Below are 25,616 nucleotides of genomic sequence, written 5' to 3'. Positions count from 1 at the left end.
TCACCAGGCAGGCCCAAACTCCATCCCACCAAACAGGCTGAAATTTCTGGCAGTCTTTTCAAACAGCTCGTACACTTAAAGGACATGATAATTCTCACAGTATTATTTCAACAGTGTGGAAATGTATACATATCACAGGAAAATCACATTTCTGACTGCACTAGGTTTTTAATATGTACGAAGAAAAACCCATTGACTTTCAACTTACAAATGGTGAACTAACAAAATGCATTTGGTTAAATAATAAGAAACATTTAGAAATATTAATAGCAGTTTAAAAGGACTGCAATTCTAATGTCAGTCTTTGATATATCAACAGTACAATGCACCCTGTGAAATACTGAGAGCTCATCATTTCAGTGAACAATATTTCACAAGTCATGAGGTACTATAGCACCCCAGCAGCAGCCTCTGTGGACTCTCCAAAGGCCAAAAACCTGTGCAGCTTAAATTCAAAGTCTATGGGCTGCTCCTGAGGAGCTATGTACTTCTTGGTCATAGTGGAGCCCAGGTAGGAGATAAGCTCACAATTCTCCTCAAATGACGCCAGCTTCTTCTTGTACTTCTGGCGGATGTAGTCCGAGTTCCTGGGGTTGAAGGCTGAGGAACGGAGAGAGGGATGGAGGGAATAGGGAGGGAGCACAGGGTGAAAGAATGGACAAGCAACATAATGCAGAGTCAAATTATAATCCGAGACCAATCCACTGCAAAGATAGCATGTCCAGGGACCGTGTGACATTATGGTGATGACAAACTTGGGTGTGTGAAGAGCCTTAAGGCTCCTCTCAATAATTTTTGCATACCTTTCAAATAAAAGGCCAGATAATGGAGTGCTGATCTCTTCGGACTGAGGTAGGGGAACTTTGGTTTGAGACAACCGACGGCCGTCAGAGCTTTAATGATAGATCTTGCCACGCCCTGATATGGAACACAAAACCTCTGGTCAACATACAGTATGTCACATGCACTGTAGTGTAAACACACTTCAGCTATTTTTATTCAGATTAAGTCCCTCCAGTAATTACATCCAGAGTGCCTCCCGGTGTGTTTGAGCCTCAGTCTCACCTGTTCCATGTAGCCTAGCATGGGCAGGGAGGTGAGCTGCACAGGCTCACTCATAGGAGGCAGCTTGTCGGGCAGCTTCTGGTTCCAATAGGTCTCAGGTAACCTGAGAGGAGGAGCAAGGAGTTGGAAGAGAACTGGTTTGGGTTACCTAACAATATTCAAATTGATAGTTTGAGATCACACCAAGTTCATTGCATCAGTCTATTACTGACCTCAGAAACCTGTCCTGTTTCTGTTCGTTCTCGAAAATGTAGATTTGTTCCCGATATTCCACAGAGTACTCCACGCTTCCACGAACCAGGGCCTCATACCTGAGGAGAGTTTCAAACTAAAATCAATACATCTCAAAGGCACTAACATGAAACGGAATCAACTGAGAGCATATAGCAAGCAGCCTGTCTGGGAGGTAGGATGAGAGCATCAATCTGTGACGTTGTAAGGTTGGACCCAGGTGCAGAGAAGAGACCAGACGAGAAATCAGTGGTTAAGGATAAACATAAACATTTACTGAGAACCGGTAGACGCAGGATCACAGTACACTTGAAAAAACAAACACTAAGTCTCAAACTCACTCAGGAAATGAACGCACACGGTAAACAATTCAAGCTGCAAAGGACCACAGAAAACACACCTCTTTTAACAGGGACACAATCATCCAATAAAAGTCTCTAGCGCGGTCTCTGCCGCCTTCTGGTGCCAGGGGGAACCATAACACAATCACAACAGGTCCGTGAGAGCAAGTTTGCTCTGACCAAGTTTTTAAATACCTAAGGCCAAACAAATGTTTTTAAATGTTTAACGAATTCCCCTCTTCACTTTTCTCAAACTTTTTTATTATAATAAATCAGGAAAATTGCTGAACTATGCATCTTATATTCTCTCTAAGAGGTTAAAATATCTTGAATAGGTTGTTATGTGTTGAACTAAGGTCACTATAGTATTTTAAGAAGAAGGTCAACTTTTTTTGTTAGCTCAATCGCCTCACTTTTCAAGAAATGTCATCCGTGAAACATTTAATTCCATTTCTATGGCCTTATACATTTAAATAACTTAATATATAAAGTTGACGTCGGACGTTTACATACACTTATGTTGGAGTCATTAACATTTTTTTGGCAAGTCGGTTAGGACATCTACTTTGTGCATGACACAAGTCATTTTTCCAGCAATTGTTTACAGACAGATTATTTCACTTATAATTTACTGTATCACAATTCCAGTGGGTCAGAAGTTTACATTTAACATTTTTTATTTCACCTTTATTTAACCAGGTAGGCTAGTTGAGAACAAGTTCTCATTTACAACTGCGACCTGGCCAAGATAAAGCATAGCAGTGCGACAAAAACAACAACACAGAGTTACACATAAACAAACGTACAGTCAATAACACAAAAGAAAATAAAAATAAAAAGATCTATGTACAGTGTGTGCCAATGTAGAAGAGTAGGGAGGTAGGCAATAAATAGGCCATAGAGGTGAAAATAATTACAATTTAGCATTAATACTGGAGTGATATATGTGCAGATGATGATGTGCAAGTAGAGATACTGTGGTGCGGGCAGCAATCGGTTGAAGAACATGCACTTAGTTTTTCTAGCATTTAAAAGCAGTTGGAGGCCACGGAAGGAGTGTTGTATGGCGTTGAAGCTCGTTTGGAGGTTTGTTAGCACAGTGTCCAAAGAAGGGCCAGATGTATACAGAATGGTGTCGTCTACGTAGAGGTGGATCAGCGAATCACCAGCAGCAAGAGCGACATCATTGATATTTAAAGAGAAAATAGTTGGCCCGAGAATTGAGCCCTGTGGCACCCCCATAGAGACTGCCAGAGGTCCGGACAACAGGCCCTCCGATTTGACACATTGAACTCTATCTGAGAAGTAGTTGGTGAACCAGGCGAGGCAGTCATTTGAGAAGTCAAGGCTATAGAGTCTGCCGATAAGAATGCGGTGATTGACAGAGTCAAAAGCCTTGGCCAGGTCGATGTAGACGGCTGCACAGTACTGTCTTTTATCGATGGCGGTTATGATATCGTTTAGGACCTTGAGCGTGGCTGAGGTGCACCTATGACCAGCTCGGAAACCAGATTGCATAGTGGAGAAGGTACGGTGGGATTCGAAATGGTCGGTGATCTGTTTATTAACTTGGATTTCAAAGATTTTAGAAAGGCAGGGCATGATGGATATAGGTCTATAACAGTTTTGGTCTAAGGTGACCGCGGTAGCTTTCCAATCTTTGGGGTTCTCAGACGATACGAAAGAGAGTTTGAATAGGCTAGTAATATGGGTTGCAACGATTTCGGCAGATAATTTTAGAAAGAGAGGGTCCAGATTGTCTAGCCCAGCTGATTTGTAGGGATCCAGATTTTGCAACTCTTTCAGAACATCAGCTGTTTGGATTTGGGTGAAGGAGAAGCGGGGGGAGTTTGGGCAAGTTGCTGCAGGGGGTGCTGAGGTGTTGGCCGGGGTAGGGGTAGCCAGGTGGAAAGCATGGCCAGCTGTGGAAAAATGCTTATTGTGACAGTGTTTCCTATCCGCAGTGCAGTGGGCAGCTGGGAGGAGGTGCTCTTATACTCCATGGACTTTACATTGTCCCAAAAGTTTTTGGAATTAGTCCTACAGGAAGCAAATTTCGGTTTTAAAAAGCTAGCTTTAGCTTTCCTAACTGACTGAGTATATTGGTTCCTAACTTCCCTGAAGAGTTGCATATCGCGGGGGCTATTCGATGCTAATGCAGAACGCCACAGGATGTTTTTGTGCTGGTCAAGGGCAGTCAAGGCTGGGGGGAACCAAGGGCTCTATCTGTTTTTAGTTCTACATTTTTTGAATGGGGCATGCTTATTTAAGATGGAGAGGAAAGCACTTTTAAAAGAGCAACCAGGCATCCTCTACTGACGGGATGAGGTCAATATCCTTCCAGGATACTTGGGCCAGGTCGGTTAGAAAGGCCTGCTCGCTGAAGTGTTTTAGGGAGCGTTTGACAGTGATGAGTGGTGGTCGTTTGACCGCGGACCCATTATGCACGCAGGCAATGAGGCAGTGATCGTTGAGATCCTGGTTGAAGACAGCAGAGGTGTATTTAGAGGGCAAGTTGGTCAGGATGATATCTAAGAGGGTGCCCATGATTAAGGATTTTGGGTTGTATCTGGTAGGTTCCTTGATAATTTGTGTGAGATTGAGGGCATCTAGCTTAGATTGTACGACGGCCGGGGTGTTAAGCAAGTCCCAGTTTAGGTCACCTAACAGTACGAACTCTGAAGATAGATGGGGCGATCAATTCACATATGGTGTCCAGGGCACAGCTGGGGTCTATAACAAGCGGCAACGGTGAGAGACTTGTTTCTGGAAAAGTTGATTTTTAAAAGAAGAAGCTCGAATTGTTTGGGCACAGACCTGGATAGTATGACAGAACTCTTCTGGCTATCTCTGCAGTAGATTGTAACTCCTCCCCCTTTGGCAGTTCTAACTTGTCGGAAAATGTTATAGTTAGGTGTCACGACTTCCGCCGAAGTCGGTCCCTCTCCTTGTTCGGGCGGTGTTCGGCAGTCGACGTCACCGATCTTTTAGCCATCACTGATCCATGTTTTATTTTCTATTGGTTTTGTCTTGTCTTCCTTCACACCCGGTTCCAATCCCATCAATTACATGTTGTGTATTTAACCCTCTGTTTCCCCTCATGTCCTTGTCGGAGATTGTTTATTGTATGTGTTGTGCTAGTCATGTGTCGGTGTGCGACGGATTTTTTACCCACTTTTATTATTTTTGGTATATTTTGGTTTTTGGAGGTTATGAGCACTTATTAAACGACTCCGTTTATACAAAGTTCCTTTTCCTGCGCCTGACTTCCCTGCCACCTACACGCACTCATTACATTAGGGATGGAACTTTCAGGATTTTAGGTGGCCTTCCTAAGCCAGGATTCAGACACGGCTAGGACATCCGGGTTGGCAGTGTACTAAAGCAGTGAATAAAACAAACTTAGGGAGGAGGCTTCTAATGTTCACATACACTAAGTTGACTGTGCCTTTAAACAGCTTGGAAAATTCCAGAAAATTATGTCATGGCTTTAGAAGCTTCTGATAGGCTAATTGACATCATTTGAGTCAATTGGAGTTGTACCTGTGGCTGTATTTCAAGGCCTACCTTCAAACTCAGTGCCTCTTTGCTTGACATCATGGGAAAATCAAAAGAAATCAGCCAAGACCTCAGAAAAAAAATTGTAGACCTCAACAAGTCTGGTTCATCCTTGGGAGCAATTTCCAAATGCCTGAAGGTACCACGTTCATCTGTACAAACAATAGTACGCAAGTATCTATATTCTAGTTCTATAACGACATAACCTGAAAGGCCGCTCAGCAAGGAAGAAGCCACTGCTCCAAAACCACCATAAAAAAGCCAGACTACGGTTTGCAACTGCACATGGGGACAAAGATCGTACTTTTTGTAGAAATGTCCTCTGGTCTGATGAAAGAAAAATAGAACTGTTTGGCCATAATGACCATCGTTATGTTTGGAGGAAAAAGGGGGAGGCTTGCAAGCCAAAGAACACCATCCCAACCGTGAAGCATAGGGGTGGCAGTATCAAGTTGTGGGGATGCTTTGCTGCAGGAGGGACTGGTGCACCTCACAAAATAGATAGCATCATGAGGTAGGAAAATGATGTGGATATATTGAAGCAACATCTCAAGACATCAGTCAGGAAGTTAAAGCTTGGTCGCAAATAGGTCTTCCAAATGGACAATGACCCCAAGCATACTTTCAAAGTTGTGGCAAAATGGCTTAAGGACAACAAAGTCAAGGTATTGGAGTGGCCATCACAAAGCCCTGACCTCAATCCCATAGAAAATTTGTGGGCAGAACTGAAAAAGCGTGTGTTAGCAAGGAGGCCTACAAACCTGACTCAGTTACACCAGCTATGTCAGGAGGAATGGGCCAAAATTCACCCAACTTATTGTGGGAAGCTTGTGGAAGGCTACCTGAAACGTTTGACCCAAGTTAATCAATATAAAGCCAATGCTACCAAATACTAATTGAGTGTATGTAAACTTCTGACCCATTGGGAATGTGATGAAAGAAATAAAAGCTGAAAGAAATCATTCTCTCTACTATTATTCTGACATTTCACATTCTTAAAATAAAGTGGTGATCCTAACTGACCTAAGACAGGGAATTTTTACTAGGATTAAATGTCAGGAATTGTGAAACTGAGTTTAAATGTATTTGGCTAAAGTGTATTGAAACTTCAGACTTCAACTGTACCTAATTAATGGCATATTCCAAACTTGAGACCTCTTAAAAAGCCAGAGACCTACAGAGAACCCATGCCCCCCTGTGCCAGCATTGAAGAAGACTGGTACTATAATGAATAGATAGGAGTAAAGCCAGTGTGTTGGCTACCTCTGCCTCCCATCCAGGTAGGTGACGGGGCAGTAGCCCTTCATCTCCACCTGCTTGGGGAACCTGGCCTTCACCTGGCCGGCCGTCAGCTTCTTGGGCAACATGTGGGGAGGGGGGAGAGCATGTGGGCAGCCCGGGATCACAAACTGTTCTGGAGTCTCAAGGAAGAGCTTTTGTAGATAGGGGTACAAGGCAAAGAGAGAAATCCATATAATTTTACCTCTGTTAATAGTTCCTGTGATGTAATAATATACATTATAACTTTTAACCACATATTTCAAAGAGCACTTTACACACATTATATGCAGGTAAGTCACCAAATCATTGATGACTGTCACCAGGTATGAGACCCACCTCCAGGTATTCCCGAGAGCACATCTTGTAATAGTGTCCCCTGAACTCAGCTGCCAGCTCCAGAGATGTAGTGAGAGAACAGTCCACCAGGTGGCGATGGAGGGCGAGGCTGACAGGGCAGTAATAGCTAAACTCACCCAGCCGAGAATTTAGCTCCTTTGGTGTGATGCACAGCCTGTCGATGCTAGCTGCATGGCCTGTAGGGGCCAGGGTCAAAGACATAGGAGAAGCAGCAATCTCATTAGACTTTAATATATACTGAACAAAAATTAACGATTTCAAAGATTTTACTGAGTTAAAGTCCATGTGAGGAAATAAATGTATTAGGCCRTAATCTATGGATTTCACATGACTGGGAATACAGAAATGCATCTGTTGGTCACAGATACCTTAAAAGACAAGGGCCTCACAATGGGCCTCAGGATCTCATCACAGTAATTATGTGCATTCAAAGTGACATTGATAAAATGCAATTGCAATTGTGTTTGTTGTCTTTAGCTTATGCCTGCCTCTGTTTACAACGTTGACTTCAGCAAACAGCTCACACACACAATGCTAAACACGTGGTCTGTGGTTGTGAGGCCGGTTGGACATACTGCCAAATTGTCTAAAACAAGTTTGAAGGTGGCTCATGGTAGACAAATGAACATTCAATTCTCTGGCAACAGCTCTGGTGGACATTCCTGCAGTGAGCATGCCAATTTCATGCTCCCTCAAAACTCTGTGGCATTGTGTTGTGTGACAAAACTACACATTTTAGAGTAGCCATTTATTGTCCCCAGCACAAGGTGCACCTGTGTAATGACCATGCTGTTTAATCAGCTTCTTGATATGCCACATCTGTCAGGTAGATTTTTACCTTGGCAAAGGCAAAATGCTCACTAACAGGGATGTAAACAAATATGTGCACAAAATTTGAAAGAAATAAGCTTTTTGTGCATAATTTATGGAACATTTCTGGGATCTTTTATTTCAGCTCATGAAACATGGGACCAACACTTTACAATCAAATAATTACCAAAGTGAATAGGCTTTTTCTATTTTCTCTCTAGACTGCATATATTACCGGTGCGTATTTTCTCCAGGTAGGTGTGGATGTGTCTCATGCTCATGCGGGCCTCATCCAGGATTCTGTTCCAGACCCACCACTTGGAGTTGTGTCCATCCACAGAGACCCAGTTCTGGTACTGCTGCTGGTAGTGCTGCCTCACCGCCTCTACCTCACGCTTGAAATTAGAGGTACGGATGTTCAGGATCTGGGGGCTGTCATGCATCAGGTGGGGACTGCCAGGGGAGGGGGGATAATTAAGTGACAGTTTAAGCCAAAATGATAACAAGATGAATCCATGTCCCAGGTCATCTGTTGCATAGATGCCCTAAATCTTAAATGAATGGGAAGCATAGACACGGTCAAAGTTTATTAATTTCAGGACGTGCCGAACTTTCCTATTCATTTGAGATTGATGCATATAGCTGGATGTACAGTACACAACAGTTTTGTCCTCTCTGGTAGGGCCATCTAGTGCCACCCCTCTGACCTGTTGGGTTTCATCTTGTCACTGAGGCCTCTCTTTAGCACCTCCACGGTGTCCAGCTGCAGCTCCACCACAAGCACTGGGATAATGCTCCGAGCCTCCATCAAATCAGCCTGCTTACGCGTCATAGGGAAGCCATCCAACACGTACCTGAGATAGGGAAGGAAATACAGTCAATAGAATATGTCATGGAAATAGAATGAATAGCCTAGTCAACCTTCTGGTTGGCATACAATGAAATGTTGCTTTTGGTCTGTTCAATACAACCTTTTTCCAGCTTTTGATTGGTCTGCATGGATCACCAAATTACCGTCTCACTGGGACTTACTGACTTTTAACGTTTTATGACATAATTCAGAATGAAACCAGACATTAGAAAGAGGGAAATTGAACACTGCCTCTATATTTCAGCCTTACCCTCTGGTGCTGCAGACCAGGCTCATGAGGGCTACCTCCAGACACTGGATGGCCAATTCATCTGGCAAGGTGTGGCCCTGGGAGAGGTGCTTCATCATCTGGGTGGCCAGCTCTGTCCTACCCTGGCTGGCCAGCACAGTCCGCATCACGTCCCCAATGGACAGACGAGTCAGGCTGTACTCATGGGCAAACATCCTCGCCACTGCACAACACATATAAATATGGGTGTGTTCTCTGTTTGGGTGAGCTAATGTACAGCTGGATTGGCAGAACTGGCCTGAGATGGTCTTAAATCTAAGTTTGTGTTAGAGAGAATCAAATCCTAATGCATTGTTTGACAAGTTACAGTAACGTGAGTTTTAGTGCATTCATAGAGGAAAAAAGAGTTTAAGAATCAAATAAACATATTGCAAATAATCCTTACAAAAAGTGAATTACATTCACTTACCACAGAGCTAAATTTGTGATGAGAACAGTGGTGTAAAGTACTTAAGTAAAAATACTTAAAAGTAGTACTTAAGTCGCTTTTGGGGGTATCTGTACTGTACTTTACTATTTATATTTTTTTACAATTTTTACATAAAAAAAATTATGTACTTTTTACTCCATACATTTTCCCTGACACCAAAAAGTACTCATTACATTTTGAATGCTTAGCAGGACAGGAAAATTGCCTAATTCACACAGTTATCAAGAGAACATCCCTGGTCATCCCTACTGCCCCTGATCTGGCAGACTCACTAAACACATGCTTCATTTGTAAATGATGTCTGAGTGTTGGAGCATGCCCCTGGCTATCCGTAAATGTAAAAAACTAGAAAATGATGCCACCTGGTTTGTTTAATATAAGGAATTTTACATTATTTATACTTTTACTTTTGATACTTAAGTTTATTTTAGCAATTACATTTACTTTTGATACTTAAGTATATTTAAAATCAAATATTTTTAGACTTTTACTCAAGTAGTATTTTACTGGGTGACTTTCACTTTTACTTTAGTCATTTTCTATCAAGGTATCTTAACTTTTACTCAAGTATGACAATTGGTAACATTTTCCACCACTGGATGAGAACTTGTGTAATATGCCTCTATGTGTTGTGAACTCTGACCTGTGGTTTTGCCTGACTTGGGGGGTCCGATAATGACCAGTTTGATGGGAAGGGAGGGGTTGGGTTTGGGCTGCTTCAGGTACTTGATGGGGTTGAGGATGAAGGTGTTCCTCGTCTCCTTGGAGGCGAAGAAGTAGATGAACTGGTGGAAGAGCACGGGGTAGGATGTGTTCATAGGACCCTGTACTGGCTGGATCAGGTCTCCCTCTGTGTACTAAAAGAGGAACACATGGGATCTGCTATCAGTCACATCACAGCATACAGGGATCAACAGAAAGTTAGGAGATAAAAACATTTATCACACTATGAAGAAGTCCACATCCACTGAATTAAGCGTATTGGGATTTGAATAGAGAGAGAGAGAGAGAGAGAGAGTGTGGGTATGTCCCGGTTTATACTGACCTTGACGGGGTCCCAGCAGCCGAAGAAGCTGTTATACTTGAAGGAGTAGCAGAGCAGCTTGCGGGCCAGGGTATAGCTGATGGGCTGGCACTTGTGGAAGTGGGCCTCCCTGTTGGTCACCAGAGGCTGAACCTTCTGAAGCAGCTGGTAACGCACGATCCTGGACTTACGGCCACCGTTGATGGTCAGTTTAGGGATCTGGTTTTCATCCAGGAGTTCCTGAACAACAAACAAACACACAAGTAAATAATCACATACTAAGATGGGTGGAGGGGGTCTGTGGGAGAGTCAGACAATTATTTCAAGAAAAGGTGCAGGGTGACATAAATGGAAGGCGAGGAGGAAAAAGTATGTCTTCAGTTATGGAGCCTAACCTTCTCTAATTGATAAGATGAAGTCACAGTATAATGCAGTTTTTTTTTTTTATGCTTTTGTAATTGAACTAAATTACACCTTGTCTTTTATACTCTGTACTGATACCCCGTGTATATAGCCAAGTTATCGTTACTCATTGTGTATTAATTTCTTGTGTTATTATTTTTCATTTTCTCTCTGCATTGTTGGGAAGGGCGCATAAGTAAGCATTTCACCTGTTGTTTACGAAGCATGTGACAAATAAAATGTGATTGGATTTATAATGGCACTTTGGGTTACAAATGTATTATTATTATTATAATGCCTCTGACAATATTAAAGCCTGTTCATAGCTGGACAGTATGTGTGTCTCTGTACCATCATCCTAGTGAAGTTGGCGTCGTCTGTTTCAAAGCGTTCCCCGATCTCCATCTCCAGCCTCTCCTCAGCAGCCGCTTCTGTCTCCTCATCCTCCCCATCATCCTCCTCGTCCAGAGTAAACTCCTCAATCAGCATGGCTTCGATCTCCTCCATCCCCTCCTCTTCCTCATCAAACTCTACCTCATCCTCCTCATCCTTCACCTGGCACATAGAGAGAGACTGTAAGGAACAGTGGATGACAGAGTCCCTACTTATCAGGGTCTAATCATAAACTCTTCCCAAACTAATATAGCACAGACCCATATCAGCCTCAAAGAGTCACAGCATCTGTGCTTGTGACAATGAGGAGATTTGCAGCTACCTTTGCAGCTGGTTGCTTTGAGGCATGCTCTGCCATGAGCTCAGCCCTCCTCCGGGTGATGGCCTCCTCCTGCATCAACAGAAAGAGATAGATGGAGGGGAGTGAGGGAGGGGAAAAAAAAATATATATATATGTATATATATATATAGAGAGAGAGAGAGAGAGAGGAGGGGGTTTGGAGAAAAATAGAGAGGAGGGGGGGAAGATGGAGAGAGAGAGAGGGAGTGAGAGTGTGTTAACATGACCTCTAACACCTGCCTTGAGCATTGAGCCTCTCTACTTTCTCCACCTTCTCCCCCACTTGGCTCCCTGTTCTGAAGCCCTAGTCATCTGGCCTGCTCTCCTCTCACCCGTAGTTTGTGGCGTAGCTCCCTGACTTGTCTCAGCTGTTCTCTCCTGCGGTCACGGCGTTCTCTCCAGCTGGCTAGGCGGGGGGGCAGCAGACGCCGCACGACGTCTCTCACGTCCACCGTCATGACCACGGCTGCGTCCGGGAACAGCCGGCGCTCCACCATGAAGGACACGTCCTCAGGGTTCTGGGGGAAACCCTCCAGGATGAACCCTTTCGATCTGGGGTAGGGAGGGGGGTGCAGCAAATCAGTCAAGATGGGAAGTCAGTGGGCGAGAGTGCCTTGTGTGTCAAGATGAGTCTGTGTGTGTGTTAGTGAAATGTCTTTGTACTTGTATGGCTCCTGGTCCCAGAACTGTGGCAGCATCATCTCCATGATCTCCTGAGGCAGAGGCGCTCCATCAAACAGATAGGACTTAATTGCCTCCTCCTCGTCACTCAGCCCCACCTCCTGCTAGCAACATACACAGCAACACAGATAGCCCACCATTCATTCCCTGGGGAACAAGCTGCAATACTGCACCATATAAACTGTGATATGTGACAGTATCATATCCTTTACCTCTGCTGCTGGGGCTTCCTCTGGGCTGTCCTTCCCACTGTGTTTTTCCTCCTCGTCCGTAGAGGGCACTGCTGCCCCTCCCTGTGCCTGCAGCAGAAGGGCTTCCAGGTCCTCAAGGGGCTCCTCAGGGGGCTCCACCTCATCAGAGTAGGGTACGCGGGCCTGGGTCTTCCCCAGGATCAGCTCCTGCAGGCACTCCCTGAACTGGATGTGAAAAATCCCCAGTTGCTCCGCCAGCCATTTCCCGTGGGTGGTCTTATCAGAGCCCCTCGTACCCAGCAGGAAGACTCTCAGAGCTGGGGCCTGGGATGGGGAGAAAGGGGAGGTGGAGAGGAAGAGGGATAGAATATGGGGGTCAAGTGGAATCATTATTTTATCATGGATTCACTTGTCTTAGCTATTTGGTCATTTCAGACATTCATAGATTCAATTGTTCAACAAGTTATCCAGTAGCTTCTTACTTCCTCACTGTTTTCTCTCTGTCACTCTTCTACTTTGTTTCTCCCTCCCTCCCTCCCTCCCTCCCTCCCTCCCTCCCTCCTCCCTCCCTCCCTCCCTCCCTCCCTCCCTCCCTCCCTCCTCTCCTACCTGCAATAGCTGTGTGTGTGAGACGTATGTCTCGGGGCTCAGTAAGAAGCGTTCCCTGGCCTCAGTACTAGAGAAGTAGTAGGCTTTCTCTCTGTACTTGGCAGCATATTCATCCAGACAGGGGATCAGTGCCCCGTTCTCCTTCAGGGACACGGGACAGAAGTGTTGGGTGTCCCCCATCACCCTCTTAGACGCTGCCTCCTCCTGGATACAGCAGGGAGAGAGGAGAGAGGGTATGTCGTAAAAATGTTACAGAAAAACAGCAGTATGGGATGATGGTAAACAGACATGGACGGGATGTTTTTGGTTAGAATACCTATACTGTGAAGTCTGAAGCTATTTTATTTTCAGCTACAGTGCATTTAATTGGAGAATGTGTACAAGAAATGTGTAAGGTCTAAATTGCCAACTATTATACGTCATTAGTGGGTTTCTCCATGTAGGACGTACATCTGTCTCCTGTTCCTCCTCTTCCTCTGCCTCCTCAGGTTTCTCCAGCTCAGCCAAGGCCTGAGCATCCTCCTCCTCCTCATCCAGGTCTACTCCTGACAGCTCCCAGCCCACGTACTTAAAGGGCTCTTGGGAAAACACACATCAAGGTTATTAGGTACCTAAAAGTGCCTTCAGAAAGTATTCACCCCCTTGACTTTTTCCACATTTTGTTGTGTTACAGCCTATATTTTTTGTTACTGGCCTACACACAATACCCCATAATGTCAAAGTGGAATTATGTTTTTCGAAATGTTTACAAATTAATAAAAAATGAAACGCTGAAATGTCTTGAGTCAATAAGTATTCAACCCCTTTGTTATGGCAAACCTAAACAAGTTCAAGAGTAAGCATTTGCTTCACAAGTCACATAATAAGTTGCATGGATTTACTCTGTGAGCAATAATAGTGTTTAACAGAGATGACCACCTCATCTTTGTACCCCACACATACAATTATCTGTAAGGTCCCTCAGTCGAGCGGTGAATTTCAAACACAGATTCAACCACAAGGACCAGCGAGGTTTTCCAATGTTTTGCAAAGAAGGGCACCCATTGGAAGATGGGTCAAAATAAAAAAGCAGACATTTGAATATTCCTTTGAGCATGGGGAAGTTATTAATTACACTTTGGATGGTGTGTCAATACACCCAGTGACTACAAAGGTACAGGTGTCCTTCCTAACTCAGTTGCTGAAGAGGAAGGAAACTATTCCACAATACTAACCTAACTGACAGAGTGAAAAGAAGGAAGGCTGTACAGAATACAAATATTCCAAAACATTCATCCTGTTTGCAACAAGGCACTAAAGTAAAACTGCAAAACATGTGGCAAAGCAATTAACTTTTGTGTTGAATACAAAATGTTATATTCGGGGCAAATCTAATACAACACATTACTGAGTACTACTCTCCATATTTTCAAGCATAGTGGTGACTGCATCATGTTATGGGTATGCTTGTAATCGTTAATTAAGGACTGGGGAGTATTTCAGGATAAAAAAATTAACAGAATCGAGCTAAGCACAGGAAAAATCCTTGAGGAAACCTGGTTTAGTCTGCTTTCCACCAGACACTGGGAGATTAATTCAACTTTCAGCAGGACAATAACTTAAAACACAAGGCCAAATCTACACTGGTGTTGCTTACCAAGAAGACAGTGAATGTTCCTGAGTGGATGAGTTACAGTTTTGATTTAAATCTACTTGAAAATCTATGGCAAAACCTGAAAATGGTTGTCTAGCAATGATCAACAACCAATTTGACTGAGCTTGAAGAATTTTGAAAAGCATAATGGGCACATGTTGCACAATCCTGGTGTGGAAAGCTATTAGAGACTTACCCAGAAAGACTCACAGCTGTAATCGCTGCCAAAGGTGCTTCTACAAAGTATTGACTCAGCGGTTTGAATACTTACGTAAATGAGATATTTAATTTTCAATACATTTGCAAACATTTCTAAATGTTTTCACTTTGTCATTATGGGATATTGTGTGATTCTGAGAACTATGTGACGTATAGGTGAGAATATATAATTTTTTATTCATTTTGCATTCAGACTCTAACACAACAAAATGTGGAATAAGTCAAGGACTATGAATACATTCTGAAGGTGCCTTATAACTCTGTCCTCTGCCACACTATTTGACCAAGCCAGTATAGTCACTCAACCTCAAACACTGCCATACTCTTAGTACCCTGCCATACTCTCTTTTACCAGCACAAAAAACATACATGTACACACCCTGAGCCCCCCACCCCTCCACCTACACAAACACCCTAAGCCGAAAACTCACTCTCCATGTGGAAGACCATCTCCTGGACCAGGTCCTCAGGGCTCTTGCCAGAGGTCTCCAGTACATTGTAGCTGCCTGTGATAGAGGACTCCATGCTCTCCCAGTCGATCACAAACTGCTTCAGCTGCAGCTTGAATGGGTTCATCTCTGGACCGTCTGGATAGCCTCTCTTCCACACTGCAGGCAGAGTCACCTCTGAAGAAAGAAAGAGAGAGAGAGAGATGGATGGAGGCAGGTGGCACTTTACATCAGAGATATAATAATAATCATCATCATCATCATCATATCACAAAACAAAATAATAACAATGTTTTCACATTGCTCAGATGGTCATTGCTCAGTCTTACCTCCACCTTTTATGCTGACGGTAGGTGGGCTTTTGTCAACATCATCTGCATCAGATTTGGCAGAGCCTTCTGCAAAGCAAATTAAGAGGATACAATGAAGATAGATATGAGTATACAAAAGCTGTGATCGTAGAAGGCACCAAAAGCACTCACAAACTTCTACAGATGCACAATCGAGAGCATCCTGTCGGGCTGTATCACCGCCTGGTACGGCAACTGCTCCGCCCACAACCGTAAGGCTCTCCAGAGGGTAGTGAGGTCTGCACAATGCATCACTGGGGGCAAACTACCTGCCCTCCAGGACACCTACACCACCCGATGTCACAGGAAGGCCATAAAGATCATCAAGGACAACAACCACCCGAGCCACTGCCTGTTCACCCCGCTATCATCCAGAAGGCGAGGTCAGTACAGGTGCATCAAAGCAGGGACCAAGAGACTGAAAAACAGCTTCTATCTCAAGATCAGACTGTTAAACAGCCACCACTAACATTGAGTGGCTGCTGCCAACATACTGACTCAACTCCAGCTCACTTTAATAATGGAAATTGATGGAAATTGATCAAAAATGTATCACTAGCCACTTTAAACAATGCCACTTAATATAATGTATATGTATATACTGTACTCTATATCATCTACTGCATCTTGCCATCTTTATGTAATACATGTATCACTAGCCACTATGCCACTTTTATGTTTACATACCCTACATTACTCATCTCATATGTATATACCTGTCTCTTATACACATCTAGATGTGTATAAGAGACAGGTATAAGGTAGTAGTTGTGGAATTGTTAGGTTAGATTACTCGTTGGTTATTACTGCATTGTCGGAACTAGAAGCACAAGCATTTCGCTACACTCGCATTAACATCTGCTAACCATGTGTATGTGACAAATAACATTTGATTTGATTTGATTTGATTTACCAGTAAGTCATGTTTTTGAGGATCGAGATCGAGAATGACAACATTTAGTTAAAATGGAACAGTACCCTCCACCTCCTCTTGCACTGCCTCCAGTTTGGCCTGAGGATCTGTTGGCTTAGGATCCTCCTCTGGGTCCTGCTGCATACGGTTTCTACAGAAGGCCACAAACACACATACAGCAAGATGAAACTGGTTAACCCAACCATCCATGTTGGCTCCAACGATGCAGAGGACCAACACATCATTCCCCCTCCATTTTAGCTCTACTCACAAGGAATCTTGAGCCTCCTGGGCCTTCTGTTTCTGCTGTTCTTCAAGCCTCTTGATTACCTTGTCAACCTCCTCCCTGTTCTGTTCATACACCCTCTTCAATACTACCCTACCTGCAACAGAAATGTTCTCCATTTGTATAGAACTACAAATATGGTAGTCTTCAGATGAATAATACAAAGGCATTACTATGGTAGTATTTGTAGTTGTGAGTTGTAGTTTATCCCACCTTCCCCATCGTTGTCTTTCAGGCAGAACAGGATATCGGGCATGATCCCATCGTGGAGATCCTGAATGGTGGCCAACTGGGACCTGTTCCTGGGAAAGTTGTCCAGCACCCACCCTCTCTTGATCTCTGAGTCTGCATCGGCCATCTCAATCTGGAATACTCATTTGATAAAGAACATCAATGCCATTCCACAAGGCATAGCTTTTTCAATTTGGAAAGATACTGTGCACACGTTCAACTATTTAATCTTCACAGTAATTTACTTGACTTGACTTCAGACAAACCTCTCTGATGTGATTCTCCAGCACCTCTGCATACAGGTCCAGAGAGGGCGGGGTTACAACCTGCTCCGCCTCCTTTAAAGCCTCCTCCACGATGGCCTGTACATCTGGGTGCTCCTCTGTCACCTCCATCATCACTGTATCCCAGCAGCAGCAGCAACAACAACGACAACGACACCTCAGCAGACAGTCAAACAGAGAAACTGACATGTAGTGGGACTGTATGGTTGTGTTGCTCACCTTCCTCAGTCTGTTCACTCGAGGAGAGGGTCGTGGATGTCGCTGTGGGATGACATCAGAATCACCAGTAAATGTGTATGTCTATTAGGCAGCACTTACCTGTTTGTTGGTTAGAGTCTGATTTACTCACCTGAATCATTGTCATCAGACTCCTCCTCACTGATGTTGGATCTCATGTTTACTGCAGGAAATCCACATTTTATTACATTTTACTAAATGCTCATACTATAAATGCTTCAGGTGACAACACAAGAAACCGAGCAAAGGATTGATACACTTTTTCACCATGCAATCATCATCATCACCACCATAATCATCCCATCACTCACTGGACCCGTGGGTGGCGTCCAGTTCCATTTTGACCTTGACCCTCTCGATAGCCATGAGGGTGGAGTCTCTCTTGACCTTCTCCAGCATGTCCTGTTTGACCTTGGTGATGACTGGCTTCATCAAGACCTCCATGTCCACCACCTCTGCTCCGTAGTGCTGGGCCAGTAGGGCGCACAGCGTGCTCTTGCCTGCACATGGAGGCCCGATCACAGACACCTTGCAGGGCGGCCGCGGCATAGGCGGCAGGAGGTACCGCCGCGGGTTCAGCATGAACTTCCCCACGGCCTCCTGGGACGACAGGATGTAGATTTTGTCCATGAACCTGAAGGGGAGCGGGGAAGGAGAGTTAATGGCTGGAATGTGTAGACACAAGCAACAGAGAGACACACACACACTCTCACTCACTCACTCACTCACTCCTTCACTCACTCACTCACTCACTCACTCACTCACTCACTCACTCACTCACTCACTCACTCACTCACTCACTCACTCACTCACTCACTCACTCACCCCACAGAGAACTCGGGCTTGCCCTTGATGATCTTTCCTTCCTTCAGGGCCACAGGGCAGGCTCTACACCAACGACTCCTCCTCCACCTGAACCCAGGGGCCACTGTCTTAGAGGAGGACATGGTCCGCAACAGCTCCTCCTGAGAGAGGACATCAGCACAGACAGTCAATGGCAGTTACTATCCCATAGCATTGGGCTACCATGACCTGTTAACATTGTGCTAGCTAGCTACATTGCTTGCTGCTCAAGGACCATTGACTAATCTTACAATAATAGATCTGAGTTTAGGGTTTTCCACACAAACAGTAGCATAAGCGAGAGGCAGTAGCATGTCTGACCGTGTCAATCTCATCAGGCAGCTCTTCCTCGTCGATCTGGAGCAGCCGAAGGGGGACAGCAACCCTCCTCACTGCCATGGACTCCAGACGGAAGAGCACTGACTACACCAGGGACAAAACCAAAAATAACCAGCTCGTCAACCAGCAATTAAAACACAGAAGTCAGTCTTTACCTACGGGACAGTCACTGTGGTTAGTTGTAGAATGGATAATGAAATTGCAGCCAACTCAAGGGTTTTCAATGTGACTAATGTATTGACAGAGGGCTACGGGTTGCGTTGCTTATTTCCTCAGAAAGGGAACCCCTCTTTCCAAGAACCCCCTCTGATCCCACCATGAACAGTTCCTCAGGGTTTTTATTCCCATCCAGCTCAAACAGGTGCAGGGAAGCATGGTCTGCCATGTAGTCCTGGAAACAAACAGCATGTCAAACAGCATGTCGGTAGCCATGACAGTTAATCAGAACAGAGAACTGTGTCCATCTAGTAATACACTACATCTCTATCACTGATCAAGATAGAACACTTGATGATGAGTCAACAAAGTGAATGGAGTTGTTGTCAGGAATTGGCAGCCATTTTAGGTGTGTCCTCTTCAGGCCTCAGTGCGCTCACCTCTAGAGGTCTGAGAATGGTGTCCTTGTACAGGAGAACCCTGCGGTAGGCGTTCTCTGGGAAGTTTTCCTGCGCTCGCACCAGCTGGGTAATCATGTCCTTCTGCAGCTCGCGCTCCTCCACCTGATCAACAAATAAGCAACCGACTAAGTAAACAAACAAACAAATCACATAGAATAGAGTATAACAACATCTCCAATGAGGATAGTATCAATCTGTTCATGATTGGTTGCACCTCCTCTGCCTCCTCCAGCTCCCCTTCCTCCTCTTCCCCCTCATCCTCATCTGTCTCATTCCTTTTCTTGGTGGTCTCTTTCTTCACAGTGTCCCACTGCTCCCTGAGGAACACCCTGCCTGTCTGGGGGTGCTGCCTCTGGCCCGCCAGGCGGTGGATCAGGTCCCTGTCCGCACACTGGGGATGGAACAGCTCAATAGAATAAGTGGATAGAAAAGTTCAACACAATGAGGATACTTCAGGCCAAGGACAGTTTCAGGATTTTACTGTTATTTCACGGTCAATGGTGTAGTGTAGTGTAATGGGTGTAACTAGCTGTAAAAGTTTGGTTGTGTCTTGTTAATTCAGCACAAGGCACAGTAAACTAACTCAAGGGAGAAGAAGATAACCTTGATGTTTATGATAAAATCGGGCGCCAGTCTCAGGTTCTTGATGAACTCAATCTGCTCCAGTATCTTCAGGTACTCCTCTGACATGGAGGGCAAGCAGCTCAGCACATAACCTGCCATACAACACAATAATGACATTTTCCTGAAACTGCACACACTTCAAACATACACAAAACATGCAGCACTGTGTTGAATCTAGTGAGTATAATGTAGTTAGGGATTAAGGAAAAACGAAAGCAATGTCGATTAGGCTAGCAAAATGAGTTGAATTACCGTAGTGCTCGACCTCTGGTGATTTGAGCCTGTCCAGAATCAGCTGGACCACCATCTCTTCTGAGATACTTTTCCCTTCATTCAGAATCTCGAGAAGCTGAAACCATAAGATGGGTAGTTGAAAAGTCATTCATGTAAATCTGCTACTATACAGAAAATTGAGGCTGCACAGTGGCAACTCACCTCTACTCCTTGCGCTCTTTGATCATTGATGTGTTGGTTGAGCAATTCTGTGTCTGAAATTAATGTATAAAGACGTGTTCAGATACAGAAAAAGAGAACAGGGCATGATATTAGGAACAGAAAAACAGGTTGAGATAGATAGGGAATATTTACCATCAATCAAGACACACTTCCAGGACTGGGCTAATTTTGTGGCAAGTGTAGATTTGCCAACCCCCTGTATAGAATATCAATACAGTAGGTCAGTGTGTGTGTGTGTGTGTGTGTGCGTGTGTGTGTGTGTGTGTGTGTGTGTGTGTGTGTGTGTGTGTGTGTGTGTNGTGTGTGTGTGTGTGTGTGTGTGTGTGTGTGTGTGTGTGTGTGTGTGTGAACCATATTGATAACTCACTGGCTTCCCAATAATGATGAAGCAAGTCGGTTTGGCAAGAAGAAGCTCAATCTCAGCTTCATCCTCAATGAGGTTGTCAACATAAGTGTTCATGTCTGGGAGTTCTAGAACATTTGATGATACTTCCTCTGAAATATGCAATGACAAACAGCCATGAAAGAATGTTATCATTTCAAGTAGCTGACAAGCAGTTGAAAAGGTTGTTGTAACCAACTGTCACAGGCAAACTCTAAACTGTTAGCTAGCGTTAGTTTAGACAATTTTGAATACCCCTAGTACTACCTAGCAAGTGAGTGGTTTAATAATACTGCAACGACATAAGCTTGCTAGCTACATTTGAAATTACATTTAACTTACCATTTAATAATTTGCCATCTGTTTTATTAGGTACTCAAAACAAGTTAGCCATGGTTATGTGCCTGTTAACCATATAATTTTCTTATACCTCAACTTTGTTGAGCGAGCGTAACCATAGTAACCCGAGCCCGTACAAGGACTTTTAAATCGCTTTATATCGCGTCCTTTTTGAACGTGTGAGTACCCGTCTCAGCTGAAGTTTGTGACAGTCACCTGATCGAAACAAACGCATGATCAGGGAGGTGCATGGTAAATTCGTTTGCTTTTCTGTCTTTAGCAGTGCTGTCAAATTGGGTTTTTGATTGAGCATGGTTTGAAACAACATCTTAAGGAGCAGTTTAACATGCCTCGTATCAGCTAACGACATTTGGTGAGTCATATGGTAGCGATATGTTGTCAAAAAAGCCAACATTGGGTGTAATCATTAGGCCGATTCTGTTGCAAAACGTTTCGCAGGAAACCGTTTCCTCCAAACGGAAAACGCAAACGAGAGTTTCTCGGACATATTCAGGTCGGTCCCTCCCCGTTATGTTCCGGTTGCTCTATTTGCTTTCGTTTGGTTCTAAAACTGGTAACGGTTTCCGTAATGAATACACCCATGCTCGCCATGGTTTGGCACTATCTTACTGACAGTAACAATGTCAGCTAGCTACAATGTCTCTACTTTATAGCAGTCATATTTAATGCAACAGATGTATTGCTTGTTTATAACTGTGTAACGTATTCTGTTTGTCAATTGAATTGAAGTTGACATCCTCGAATCTCTCTAATATCCTTCCCCAGTGTGAACTCCACATAACGCAGCTGGCAGTCTCCTCCATCGAGTCTGTGAAGTTGGTCTTCGTCAAATCTTCACCATGCCTCTGTCAGCAGCCGTCATCAGTGGAGTGCAGAAGTTGGTTCTGTACGAAACTAGAGCCGTACGTTTCACAGTATTTCTCCTAGACTCGATGAATGCATTATTCTCTCAAACATTGGCTGGAGGAAGCCTTCCATCCGTTTTGCGCATAATGCATAGCTTATTTCTTAACACATGAAGTATAGTGTTGGTATGTCCATATTACACTGTCTTAACTGTTATTTATAAACTATTACCAGGTGTTGGATAGTTAGTCACGATTGCATTCAATATCTCAAATGGAAGACAGTATTTTTAGCAGACCATTTGCCCATTGTCTTATGTTATGACCTATTGTTTACAGTACATTAACACTAGATGGCAGTACGGGCTCTGGTATAACGCAGTTTCTCTGGTCCCCCGCAATGGCGGAGTTCGATTACCGATTGCTGTCCCTGGTGCTGAAATAGCGACATGTCTGTGTGTCTGCATGCCTATCGATTCGATGATAGGCTTTCTGTGGTGCCAGGTCTTAGCTTTGCTTTAAATAATGGATACATGTTTATTGGTAGGCTTCTTTGCCCGTAGTTTTCTTATGTTAAGCCTAACATTTCACGAAGCTATACACCATGTCGCAATGCTGACATTTTTTAAATGCTGACTGGTGGCAATGATGTAATACTTGTTTGGTAATTAAAGTTGGAAATTCAAACATTGCAGATTGAATAATAAATGTTCGATGCAACAGCATACTTATTATATATATGTATAGGCTACCTGAACCTGCATGACATGAGTCATCCTCATGCTCTCTCCCAGCTTCATAGAAAGTTGTTGTGCATAAAACCAGTCCTTTAATGCCAAATAAGTCAGTCCACCCTCAAAACAATAGCTTACTAGTGGTTGTTTCATTATGCAGTGTACGATCTATAGCTATATACTGTATCTAGCTGCTATTAATCAACTTTACATTTCATTTTATTACACAAAATAAAGGGAAAAAGTAGTTGGCTTGAGGATAAATTCAGCCCCAATGTTTTTGTAGAACTCAGTGGGATGTGTGCGGCTAATAGCCTACTCAAATGGGCTGCTATATTCAAGGTAAATGAAATCAAATTAGATCCAAATTGAGAGACTTCCCTGGTCTGCTGAAGTCCTCCTTTTTTTTGTGTGCAAATGTTTTCACCAAGCCCTGTAGGTCCAGGTTGTGGGACCGACTGTTTTTTTATACTGAGTATTGCCAACCCAGAAAGTCTTTCCTGAGACATTGTGCATTATTTGTCCATGGCGCTGCACACAATTTAAATTTAGTCTTGAATGATGCATGCCAAGATATACCAGAGATAAGGGACTGTTGATATTACAACCACACAACTCCAATGCTGGTTCACCAGTATGAACGAAATTGCAAACAGCTTTTTTTTGTTCAAGTCCTGGAACTGTTGTCTGCTAAATATTATAATCTGGCAGCAATTAAGGTGAATGATAAGCTCAGTTAAAGATGTTACAGAACTGCTGTATTTGAAGCACAACGCCCTTCTTCCCAGTTTCCTTGATGTTGCGATGGCAATTAAGCTGTATTTACCATCCCTGTAGCTCTCGCGTCTACAGAGAAATTGTTTTCTAAACAAAAAAAATCATAAAGGACTATCTAAGAAACATTAGGCTCTCGGTCTGATATGTGCTTTTGAACACACTCATTGCACTGGCGCCGTCGTAGCCTTAACTACGGCATTTGTTCACTGAAGTACTAATTACTTTTTAGAGGGTTACTGTCAACTATTTTATAAAAATAAATAAAAATAGACTTCAATGACAGGCGCATGGGGCCCCAGAGCTCGTTGGCCCCCCTGCCTTGTGGGGGCTGCGGTGGTGTCTGGTATGCCAGTATGGGTAAGAGTACGTTGTAACATCTAAACATATACATTTTTACAACACAAAGTTACTTGCTGCTGCATTCAGAAGACGGACAGAGATGGGTCCTCATACTAAAACAACTGATCATCTGATCATCAACTTGATTTGATGCATCAGAAGTGTTAATGCTGGGCTGGAACAAAAGCGAGCAAACGCTATGGGTCTCAGCAGGACGGCCTAGGATTGAGGAACACGTTTTGTAAAGAGCCAGCATTGACTACATTGTAAGAGTTTCAGGTCAGCCCTGCCCCTTTCATTGGCTCACTCGTGTTCAGACATTAGCAACACAGAGGTGTAGATGATAGGTAGAACAGGACAGAATTAACTCAGTTCCAGACTGAACTATCAACGTGTTCATACTGGACGTCCCCGCATCAAATCTCACACCAATATAGAAACACATAAGGGTCGGGAGAAAGAGACTCATGTAGCATCTTAATTGTGTCAGTGAGAAAAGTCCTGCATGAAAGAAAAGTATGTCTTGTAATAAACACTGTTTTAAATTGTACCTTTCTCTCATCTTCTATCGACCAAAGCACTGCTTTCATCCCACTGTTGAGTGAGGCTCGATGTTTCATCCATGACGTACTTTTTTGTGTAATGTAATCACACACTTTCATGTGTTCTTTGATTACAGAGGTATTTCCTTGTGGGGAGCAATCACGCCCAAACCAAACACCGTGTTCTGAAAATCGACCGCACTGAGCCCAAGGACCTGGCGATTATTGATGATAAGGTGAGTTGCTGCACGTCAAACCACTGCTTTAGAGTAGCAGTGACCTTTGCCCTTGTTGTACAGCACCCCTCAGGGAAAATTGTACAATCAGTCACCTGGTCCTAAGTGTGTATGGGTGACAGATTTGGCTGATGAAGGTTTAAGAGACTACTATACATTATCACTCATCCCCTGCAGTCAGTCATTACCACAGTGTATGAGAGTGGAGGAGATTTGTTTGTTCTCATCAGAATGATAAGGATTCTGATTGGTTTGTTATTATTGTATAGAGTGTCCACTGGTAAGCTCCCTTTCCATCCATCATCATCCTCCCATTCGTTCCTGTAGATCAGGGGCTCCCAAACTTCTTCACTCTGGGCCCCCTCCCAGCATTGGGGAACAACCCGTGCCCTGTCTATTTCTGTGGGCACAAGCACTGTTCATGACACAAACTGTTCACACCCCTCTTGTTGGTGGAGAGAATTTTACAGATTTAAAGCTTATTTCCTGTAATTCTATTCATTTTGTCATGGGGTGCAAAGAACATTTAGCAGTTTTAAAGCTAATGGTCTTGCAATTTTATACATTTGCCTAATGTGTATTCATGTGATACTGGAGTGACAAAGAAAATTACAACATTTAAAAAATATATAAATAAATTATGACCATGGCCTTATTTCTATTACAGCATTTTGGCTGACTGTCATTTATATTCCATTCACCCTGTTCAATGTAACAGCGATAGGTTTAGGCTACTACATGATACTCAAATTTTCCCTATACCCATCATGAGGTTGCTATAACCTAGCATATGAATAAAAGTTTACAACGTAGATGCACACATGTTGAGAGAATTTTGAGCAATCAAGGTGACAGACAGTGACACAAAATACCACCTTGCAGACTCTTGCCTGCATCTAGCTGATCTAGGGTGTAATCATTAGTCCAAAAGTTTATTTTGGACAAATTCAGGTATACAGTGGGGCAAAAAAGTATTTAGTCAGCCACCAATTGTGCAAGTTCTCCCACTTAAAAAGATGAGAGAGGCCTGTAATTTCCATCATAGGT

General features: G+C 43.6%; 2 protein-coding genes across 2 annotated transcripts in view; one reads left to right on the top strand and one right to left on the bottom strand.

Moving 5' to 3' along the window:
- Window positions 1–202: 202 nt before the first annotated feature.
- Window positions 203–20,842, bottom strand: ak9 (adenylate kinase 9). The gene is made up of 37 exons (XM_070438496.1): window positions 20,722–20,842; window positions 20,487–20,550; window positions 20,334–20,386; window positions 20,151–20,247; window positions 19,878–19,990; window positions 19,490–19,665; window positions 19,254–19,392; window positions 18,974–19,048; window positions 18,640–18,741; window positions 18,301–18,440; window positions 17,787–18,109; window positions 17,588–17,638; window positions 17,458–17,499; window positions 17,221–17,354; window positions 16,937–17,087; window positions 16,709–16,820; window positions 16,503–16,588; window positions 15,504–15,572; window positions 15,157–15,351; window positions 13,324–13,451; window positions 12,874–13,077; window positions 12,286–12,588; window positions 12,056–12,177; window positions 11,725–11,944; window positions 11,375–11,443; window positions 11,011–11,214; window positions 10,279–10,497; window positions 9,877–10,090; window positions 8,765–8,966; window positions 8,351–8,497; window positions 7,879–8,096; window positions 6,813–7,009; window positions 6,459–6,628; window positions 1,278–1,376; window positions 1,066–1,168; window positions 804–918; window positions 203–600 (listed from the first exon to the last, which is right to left on the bottom strand). The coding sequence occupies exons 1-37, from the start codon at window positions 20,812–20,814 to the stop codon at window positions 389–391; spliced, it is 5,361 nt and encodes a 1,786-aa protein (XP_070294597.1). The 5' UTR covers window positions 20,815–20,842; the 3' UTR covers window positions 203–388.
- Window positions 20,843–21,260: 418 nt separating this feature from the next.
- fig4a (FIG4 phosphoinositide 5-phosphatase a) overlaps window positions 21,261–25,616 on the top strand; it is a 116,897-nt gene continuing 112,541 nt past the window's right edge. Inside the window, 3 exon segments of the mRNA XM_024136581.1 lie at window positions 21,261–21,327; window positions 21,862–21,998; window positions 24,471–24,569. Of these exon segments, the coding sequence (XP_023992349.1) occupies window positions 21,936–21,998; window positions 24,471–24,569 (162 nt within the window). The 5' untranslated portion in view covers window positions 21,261–21,327; window positions 21,862–21,935.

Source organism: Salvelinus sp. IW2-2015, unplaced genomic scaffold (assembly GCF_002910315.2).
Source record: "Salvelinus sp. IW2-2015 unplaced genomic scaffold, ASM291031v2 Un_scaffold961, whole genome shotgun sequence".
In the NCBI taxonomy this organism is placed as follows: Eukaryota; Metazoa; Chordata; class Actinopteri; order Salmoniformes; family Salmonidae; genus Salvelinus; species Salvelinus sp. IW2-2015.
Note: the sequence above shows the minus strand (reverse complement) of the source record. Positions and strands in the feature narration are given on the sequence as shown.

Excerpts from the sequence above, each read along its gene's own strand:
- ak9 (XM_070438496.1), bottom strand. The coding sequence starts at position 20,814 with ATGAACACTTATGTTGACAACCTCATTGAGGATGAAGCTGAGATTGAG. Across the intron at positions 10,091-10,278 it reads GCTGCTGGGACCCCGTCAAG|TACACAGAGGGAGACCTGAT; the intron begins GTCAGTATAAAC and ends TTCCTCTTTTAG. Across the intron at positions 7,010-7,878 it reads CCTGGAGAAAATACGCACCG|GCCATGCAGCTAGCATCGAC; the intron begins GTAATATATGCA and ends TGGCCCCTACAG.